The sequence below is a fragment of the Harpegnathos saltator genome, unplaced genomic scaffold (genome assembly GCF_003227715.2).
Source record: "Harpegnathos saltator strain DR-91 unplaced genomic scaffold, Hsal_v8.6 scaffold45, whole genome shotgun sequence".
Classification (NCBI taxonomy): Eukaryota; Metazoa; Arthropoda; class Insecta; order Hymenoptera; family Formicidae; genus Harpegnathos; species Harpegnathos saltator.
Genome location: NW_020230261.1, coordinates 1,199,152 through 1,207,953, shown reverse-complemented (window position 1 = coordinate 1,207,953; position 8,802 = coordinate 1,199,152). Strand labels below are relative to the sequence as shown.

General features: G+C 34.1%; 3 protein-coding genes across 3 annotated transcripts; 1 reads left to right on the top strand and 2 right to left on the bottom strand.

Annotated features, from left to right (window-relative positions):
- Window positions 1-857: 857 nt before the first annotated feature.
- On the bottom strand, window positions 858-2,844 carry LOC105186616 (eukaryotic translation initiation factor 3 subunit I). The gene is made up of 5 exons (XM_011146946.3): window positions 2,676-2,844; window positions 1,875-2,121; window positions 1,510-1,790; window positions 1,225-1,425; window positions 858-1,138 (listed from the first exon to the last, which is right to left on the bottom strand). The coding sequence occupies exons 1-5, from the start codon at window positions 2,676-2,678 to the stop codon at window positions 890-892; spliced, it is 981 nt and encodes a 326-aa protein (XP_011145248.1). The 5' UTR covers window positions 2,679-2,844; the 3' UTR covers window positions 858-889.
- A 562-nt stretch (window positions 2,845-3,406) lies between these two features.
- Window positions 3,407-5,387, bottom strand: eIF3i (eukaryotic translation initiation factor 3 subunit I). The gene is made up of 5 exons (XM_011146945.3): window positions 5,230-5,387; window positions 4,424-4,670; window positions 4,059-4,339; window positions 3,774-3,974; window positions 3,407-3,687 (listed from the first exon to the last, which is right to left on the bottom strand). Exons 1-5 carry the CDS (start codon window positions 5,230-5,232, stop codon window positions 3,439-3,441), a joined length of 981 nt encoding a protein of 326 aa, XP_011145247.1. The 5' UTR covers window positions 5,233-5,387; the 3' UTR covers window positions 3,407-3,438.
- An 835-nt stretch (window positions 5,388-6,222) lies between these two features.
- On the top strand, window positions 6,223-8,731 carry LOC105186613 (uncharacterized). The gene is made up of 7 exons (XM_011146944.3): window positions 6,223-6,611; window positions 6,705-6,881; window positions 7,046-7,430; window positions 7,559-7,752; window positions 7,833-8,168; window positions 8,317-8,445; window positions 8,519-8,731. The coding sequence occupies exons 1-7, from the start codon at window positions 6,243-6,245 to the stop codon at window positions 8,591-8,593; spliced, it is 1,665 nt and encodes a 554-aa protein (XP_011145246.2). The 5' UTR covers window positions 6,223-6,242; the 3' UTR covers window positions 8,594-8,731.
- The last annotated feature ends 71 nt before the right edge of the window (window positions 8,732-8,802 follow it).

Genomic DNA, 8,802 nt, shown 5'->3' with positions numbered 1-8,802 from the left:
TATATATATAAATATGTAAAATTATAGAGTATAGCAATAGTGTATCACAAGAAGAAATTATTCATTTTATTTTCTTCTTGTATACACTCTGAAACGATAATAGGGTTACATCAATATGTAGATAGTCATTAAAAGAAGTAACGGGTTTAATTTAGTGTTTTCAATTTGTCCTGATCATTTTTGTACGTTATTGTAGGATATATAATTTTAGGAGGAATCGTGTAATCACCACAATGAAAAATGAGATAGTGCGTTTTTGCACTATATGGCTGTATTATTTAATTCTGCTACTTGCCAAACGCTTACGGCAAGCTATGTTGGTAAAACTAAGAAACATCGCTAGATATAATTACAGAAATATAGTTTATTGTAATAATTTGTACAATATATGATTACAAGAATAAAGTATACCAACATTGAATTAAGGTTTCTATAGTATGCGTTACACACTTTGAAACCTACCGCCGTTTGGTAGCAACAGAATTCGGCCTCAGTAAAAAAGCACAATCCCAAGTAAAAAGATAAGTAAAGTATGAACGAAAAACTGCAGTGACAATCAAAAGGAGATATAAAATTTTGTAAAAAAAAAATGAGTTTTAGCAAACATGTCAAAATATATATATATTTCATAAATATACAAGTGTAATATTTTGCAGTTTTAAATTCATACACATGATCAAAAGTGTTTTTCGCATTATTCTCATATCATAATTATGACAACTGAAACTTCTATCTGAAATACTGTATTTAGAACTTTAAAAACGTCGTTTGAAATTTAATAGACCAGTTGCGTTTCGAGCACAAACCGCTGCAGATTGAATTCTGGTTTGGAAAAAATGAATAGTCGTTGATAATTATAGCTTGGCCAGAAAATATATATTTCATAAATTTAATATTCAAAGTGAAAATCAAAATAAGACTGATCAAAGTTATTGATACGGATATATCCGTCTTCTCCGCCCGTAGAGTAACTGCGTCCGTTGGGATGAAATGCGAGGGAATTGATGGGACCAAAGTGCCCCTTCAAACGTGCGAATTCTTCTTCGAATACAAGATGGAAGAATCGCGAATCAAATTTACCCTGTCGTGCAGATGTCGTGGTTACGTCCATGGCGTCTTGACCACCACCAAGAACAACCTTATAAAGAGAATCAATAGAATTTAACATTATAGAAACACAAATCAACCTAGACAATAATACGATGGATACTTCCTCAGACTTACATGATCAAAAATCGGTGATATCGTAGCCGAATTCACAGGTCTTTCGGTTTTGAATGTCTTTAACAACATTAAAGAGTCACTATCGAAAAGTTTAGCTGTGTGATCCTTAGATGCAGTTACAAACATGGTACCATCTTTGTTAAATTGCATGTCATTTATTTGTGACTTGTGACCTTTCACATTGGACAACTTTTTTCCTGTCTGTACAAGCAAGAAACATTATTACTGACTCATGCTATTGCCATAATTATTGTTGCAGTGATTTAAATTTTTGTAAATACTTGCCCTCACGTCCCAGAGAGTGATGTCCCCATCTTCATGACCTGTAATGATTGTCTCATCCAGGGCACCCCATAATATAGCTGAAATTCTAGGACCATTAACTGAAATCCTAGAAATTGCATCATCTTGTGACAATGTAGAGTCAACATTTCGTATATCCATGATAAACATTTCGCACTGATGACCCAAGGCTTTATCAGTGGAGAATACAGCAAGATTTGCTGAATAACTGAAGCCACATGTTCGTACTGAGCTATTTGTATCCAGCTGCCCAATCTCCTTGCCTGAACAATATTATGTAAAAGATATGATTACACACTACATACAAAATATCTCAATGCATTTGCGCATGATTTTATTATACATACCAGTCTGGCAGTCCCAAACTCTCAAAGAATTGTCACCACTTCCAGATAACAACCGTGTTGTATCCCAGTTCACATCAATGCACCATACAGAACCATTATGGCCATTGAAAGTTCCAAGACGCTCTCCATTTAAAGAATACCAAACATTGGGTTGCTTATCTTTACTGGCAGAGAATACCAGATCTCCTTCCCTGTTATACTTGATTTTGGTGATGGCACGTTCGTGCCCATGCAACATTAAGGGTTTCTAAAATAGATAACTTTTTTAGCACTTGGAAAAGAATTACAAATATATTGTGAAAGACACATATGTATGTGTGTGTGGATATAATGTTAGTAAAAAAAAGATGTAAAGATAGGAAAAAAGTTATCCAGTATAGATAGACAAATCCTAAATAAACAATATGCAACTTAACAAGGATAGCATTATTTGCAACTGCATCTAATTACAAAATTTTTCAATAATGATTCTTTAATGTTCCTAAAGATGTATAAAACTGAAAGACCTGTACTTTTGGCTACAATACTAATTTTTAATCATATAGTATATCATAAACAATTTTGATCATATAAGTCTGAGGTAACATCTATTGTATTATTATCTTAGTTGATTAATGTTTCTATGATGTTATATCTATTGATATTTTACTTGCAACGTATTGCAAAAAAGTACAATTAATCATACAATTTCATATTTCGACGATTGGGGTTATTGTATGTTTTATTTATTTACACTGTACACGAACTTCGTTATAAAAGGAATAATAATCTTAGTTTTGATATAAGACTGACAAGACTTACCATTCTGTCACGTTTAGCTCGATAAAATCTTCAATTAAGGGACGAATCAATATAATTCTTTTTTATATATATGACACGAGGTTTAACAAAACTCACCACCACTTAAATTGCGTCAGAAAATGGAGGTAGGTATGAAGGCAGAAATTCAATTATGGCTGCGTTCCTACATCTACGGCCAGCACTGAAATTCTATAGTATATGTGACACAAACTATGTATTTTCAGTACTAGCAGTGAATTTCGGAACGCCACCAATATATAGTTTGTATCACATATACTGGCTGCGTTCCGAAATTCACTGTCAATACTGAAATATATAATTTGTGTCACGTATATTATAGAATTTCAGCAGTACTGGCAGTGAAATCGGAACGCAGTAAAAAATAAATACATGTGGTTTGTCCTTTTTAGCTGCACTGCGAAACTAGTGCAATAAGTTAGAATGAGATTATATTTTTTCTCACTTTAGCTTTTAGCAAACATTATATATATATATATATTTCATAAACATACAAGAGTAATATTTTGCAGTTTTAAATTCATGCACATGATCAAAAGTGTTTTTCGTATTATTCTCATATCATAATTATGACAACTGAAACTTCTATCTGAAATACTGTATTTAAAACTTTAAAAACTTCGTTTGAAATTTAATAGACCAGTTGCGTCTCGAGCACAAACTGCTGCAGATTGAATTTTGGTTTGGAAAAAATGAATAGTCGTTGATAATTATAGCTTGGCCAGAAAATATATATTTCATAAATTTAATATTCAAAGTGAAAATCAAAATAAGACTGATCAAAGTTATTGATACGGATATATCCGTCTTCTCCGCCCGTAGAGTAACTGCGTCCGTTGGGATGAAATGCGAGGGAATTGATGGGACCAAAGTGCCCCTTCAAACGTGCGAATTCTTCTTCGAATACAAGGTGGAAGAATCGCGAATCAAATTTACCCTGTCGTGCAGATGTCGTGGTTACGTCCATGGCGTCTTGACCACCACCAAGAACAACCTTATAAAGAGAATCAATAGAATTTAACATTATAGAAACACAAATCAACCTAGACAATAATATGATGGATACTTCCTCAGACTTACATGATCAAAAATCGGTGATATCGTAGCCGAATTCACAGGTCTTTCGGTTTTGAATGTCTTTAACAACATTAAAGAGTCACTATCGAAAAGTTTAGCTGTGTGATCCTTAGATGCAGTTACAAACATGGTACCATCTTTGTTAAATTGCATGTCGTTTATTTGTGACTTGTGACCTTTCACATTGGACAACTTTTTTCCTGTCTGTACAAGCAAGAAACATTATTACTGACTCATGCTATTGCCATAATTATTGTTGCAGTGATTTAAATTTTTGTAAATACTTGCCCTCACGTCCCAGAGAGTGATGTCCCCATCTTCATGACCTGTAATGATTGTCTCATCCAGGGCACCCCATAATATAGCTGAAATTCTAGGACCATTAACTGAAATCCTAGAAATTGCATCATCTTGTGACAATGTAGAGTCAACATTTCGTATATCCATGATAAACATTTCGCACTGATGACCCAAGGCTTTATCAGTGGAGAATACAGCAAGATTTGCTGAATAACTGAAGCCACATGTTCGTACTGAGCTATTTGTATCCAGCTGCCCAATCTCCTTGCCTGAACAATATTATATAAAAGATATGATTACACACTACATACGAAATATCTCAATGCATTTGCGCATGATTTTATTATACATACCAGTCTGGCAGTCCCAAACTCTCAAAGAATTGTCACCACTTCCAGATAACAACCGTGTTGTATCCCAGTTCACATCAATGCACCATACAGAACCATTATGGCCATTGAAAGTTCCAAGACGCTCTCCATTTAAAGAATACCAAACATTGGGTTGCTTATCTTTACTGGCAGAGAATACCAGATCTCCTTCCCTGTTATACTTGATTTTGGTAATGGCACGTTCGTGCCCATGCAACATTAAGGGTTTCTAAAATAGATAATTTTGTTAGCACTTGGAAAAGAATTACAAATGTATTGTGAAAGACATATATGTATGTGTGGATATAATATTAGTAAAAAAAAGATGTAGAGATAGGAAAAAAGTTATCCAGTATAGATAGACAAATCCTAAATAAACAATATGCAACTTAACAAGGATAGCATTATTTGCAACTGCATCTAAGAATTACAAAATTTTTCGATAATGATTCTTTAATGTTCCTAAAGATGTATAAAACTGAAAGACCTGTACTTTTGGCCACAATACTAATTTCTAATCATATAGTATATCATATACAATTTTGATCATATAAGTCTGAGATAACATCTATTGTATTATTATTTTAGTTGATTAATGTTTCTATGATGTTATATCTATTGATATTTTACTCGTACTTGCAACGTATTGCAAAAAAGTACAATTAATCATACAATTTCATATTTCGACGATTAGGGTTATTGTATGTTTTATTTATTTACACTATACACGAACTTTGTTATAAAAGAAATAATAATCTTAGTTTTGATATAAGACTGATAAGACTTACCATTCTGTCGCGTTTAGCTCGATAAAATCTTCAATTAAGGAAATGAATATAATTCTTTTTTATATATATAACACGTTTAACAGAACTCACCACCACTTAAATGCGTCAGAAAATGGAGATAGATATGAAGGTAGAAATTCGATTATGGCTACGTTCCGACATCTACTGGCAATATATAGTTTGTGTCACATATACTGGCTGCGTTCCGAAATTCACCGTCAGTACTGAAAATATATAATTTGTGTCACGTATATTGTAGAATTTCAATACTGGCAATGAAATCGGAACGCAGTAAAAAATAAATACATGTGATTTGTTCTTTTTAGCTGCACTGCGAAACTAGTGCAATAACTTAGAATGAGACAACTATATTTTTTCTCACTTTAACTTATTGCACTGGTTCAGTAGTGCAGCTAAAAAGAACAGACCAATGGTTTGTGTCACATAAATTATAAATTTTCAGTGCTGGCAGTGAATATCGAAACGCAGCCTAAATAGCGGAATTTGGTATTTAAAGCTAATATTAATGCGTCATACGTTTGTCGGACGTTTCGATTGAATGTCAGATAGAGAATTTCTAGGGTGCTTAATTTTTTCTCTAAAAACCCTCAAAAATTCTCTATTTATCAGCCAATCAGCATTCATCAAGCTTATATGACATATACAGGCTGTGTTCCAAAATTCACTGTCAGTACTGAAAATACATAGTTTGTGTCACGTATATTATAGATTTTCAGTGTTGGCAGTAAATATTGGAACGCAGCCGTAATATGTGGTCTGTTGTTTTTAGCTGCACTGCGGAACTAGTGTTAGTTAAAATGAGATAATTATATTTTTTCTCACTTTAACTTATTGCACCAGTTCAGTAGTGCAGCTAAAAAGAACAGACCAATCGGCTGCGGTCCGATATTCACTGCCAGTACTGAAAATCTATAGCATATGTGACACAAATCATGTATTTTCAATACTGGCAATGAATATCGGAACGCAGCCATTAATTTAACACATGGAGGATGACATGTGATGTCTGTTCTAAAATTCATCAAAGCCGTAGCCACGTGAAAACTAGCGCTTTTACAAGTAGAGTTGTCAATCTTACAAGATCACACGGCCACAGTCCTGTTCCGAGTTCCGTTCGTATACACAGCTGTCACGAAAAATTGGAAAGGAAACGAATTCGAAACGGCATGACAGACATCTCCGAACAGCACGAGGTCAACCAAGATGTTTCCTTCAAATGGGAGAATTATCAAAATCACTTGCCCGATGTTGTGCAGCAGCTCCTGCAGGAGGACTGTATGGTGGACGTTACTCTATGCGCAGCTGGTCACCGTATTCACGCGCATCGAATCGTATTGTGCGCCTGCAGCACCTTGTTTCAAGTAAACATTCTGTTCTGACAGAATTTAATTTTTCGTGTACAAGGGAAAACGAATGAATATGGATGAAATTTACTAGCATTATACGACTTGCAGGAAGTTCTTAGTCAAGTGACGGAGGAACATCCGACCATCATCCTCAGTGATGTATCTCTTCAGGATATAAAGTCGATTGTCGAATTTGCATATCATGGCGAGGTCCGAGTTCCTGTGGAAAATATTAGTAGCTTACTCGACACTGCACGGTCACTGAAAATAAGTGGGCTTATCGATGTTAGTATCAAATAATAAAAGTTATTTAGCTGGGATAGAACAGAAGTTTGTAGTTAAAAATTTATAGTTCAAAATTTCTATTAATTACAAAGTTCTCACAGTAATATTATGCTTAGCAATTTTAATCAATGAGTTTATGATTGTATAATGTCTCTTCACAACAGATTGATAAACTTGAGGAAAATGATAGTACTGTAAATACAGAAGACAATAATATCGATGAACATATGATTGAAATGAAACAAAGAAGGTCTGATTCTCCAGAAAAAGATTTACAAGATAATCAGAATGAAACTAGTCTCGAAGATAGTATCTCGTCTAAGAAAAGAAAACGCCGCCGTGATATCAAGAAAGAATATAATGATATTATGTTGGCATCTGCAATTGAAGATTTAAAATTAGGACAAACATTAGTAGAAGCTGCCACTAGACACAATATACCACGTTCAACATTGTACATGCGAGCAAAAGCATTAGGTATTCATTTAAATGCATCGAGGAACGAATATCCTGCAGAATCTATGAATGCAGCAATAACTTCTGTGATGGGTTAGTGTATTTTCTTTTCTTTTATATTTCTTTTATATTAAATTAAATTATCCTAGTGATATAGGATAATTCATGGTTATTTAATAATCAAGTAAAACATATGTCTCATGCTGATCTAATTATTACAGGTGGTTCAAGTTTGCAGCATGCGTCAGATTTGTACAAAATACCCAAAACTGTGTTGTGGAGGCGTATACAAAAAGAGGGTCACCAAGTCGTGCGTTCTGAAATAAAAAGAACATATGATGTGGACATGAGGGAGGCTGCTGTGAAAGCCTTGGAAAGAGGGGAGAATCTGACAAAAGTTTCATTAGAATTTAAAGTAAATTTTATTTTTATTACACTGTTAAAGCTATCTAATACTTTGATAATTAATTTAACGACGATCTTCCCTACTTACAGATACCAAAGACTACATTATTTAGGGACAAGGCACGATTAGTAGACCAGGGCAAGTTGCCGTTATCATTTTGGAAGAAACGCAAAACTCGGAACGAAGAGTCAAAGAAATCACGATTAGAAGAAGCAGTGGCTGCTTGCAAGGGTGGTAAGATGTCACAAGCTACTGCATCTTTGACGTATCGTATTCCAAAAACGACGATATGGCGAAGGCTTCAGCAGGATGGCAAGAAAACTAAGAGATCGTCGAATGTAAAGAAGCAGCAACGATTAATGGACACATCGCAGCAGAATTCTGAAACGAGAGCACATGAAAACTCTGATTTTGCTTATTGTGAGGTAATGTATATGACACAGTATGTCTGAAAATCTTATCTTTTTATAAAGAATTTGGTTTTCTGATAAAATCACTTTTTATATCAGAAATAAAAAAGTCTACTGAGATCAGTATTACATTAACTAATGAAAGATATATTTTATGATACAGGTTTCATCGGAGATTCCCATCACTTACATAGATGAGAACAACATACCCGAAGATTCCGTAATAATCTTAACGACGGAGGAGATGGAGGAACTGAATCTGGAAGAGGGGAGACAAATCATTGTAAATCCAGTACGTAAAACGTACGAGTTGTTACATGTACGGTGATAGATTTTCATCTTTAACCCACCTGTGTTCTCCTCAGGAACCTGGACAGGAGTACATTCCATGTTCAATAAATATCGGAGAAAACACAAATTATTCACAAGCTGAGAGTTAATGTTAGACATCATTATAATAAGACTTAAAACTAATTGTTGATATGTACAGATACATATAGATAGTGATATATCTAAAAAATTTTGTATCGCGCGCATTGCTTTCTCCTAGAGCAATATGAATCAAGCTTGAAAAATGATCTGTGTCGCATTTATACGTGTAGTATGTATATTTATAGATATCAATATAAATTGCACACACGGATAATAT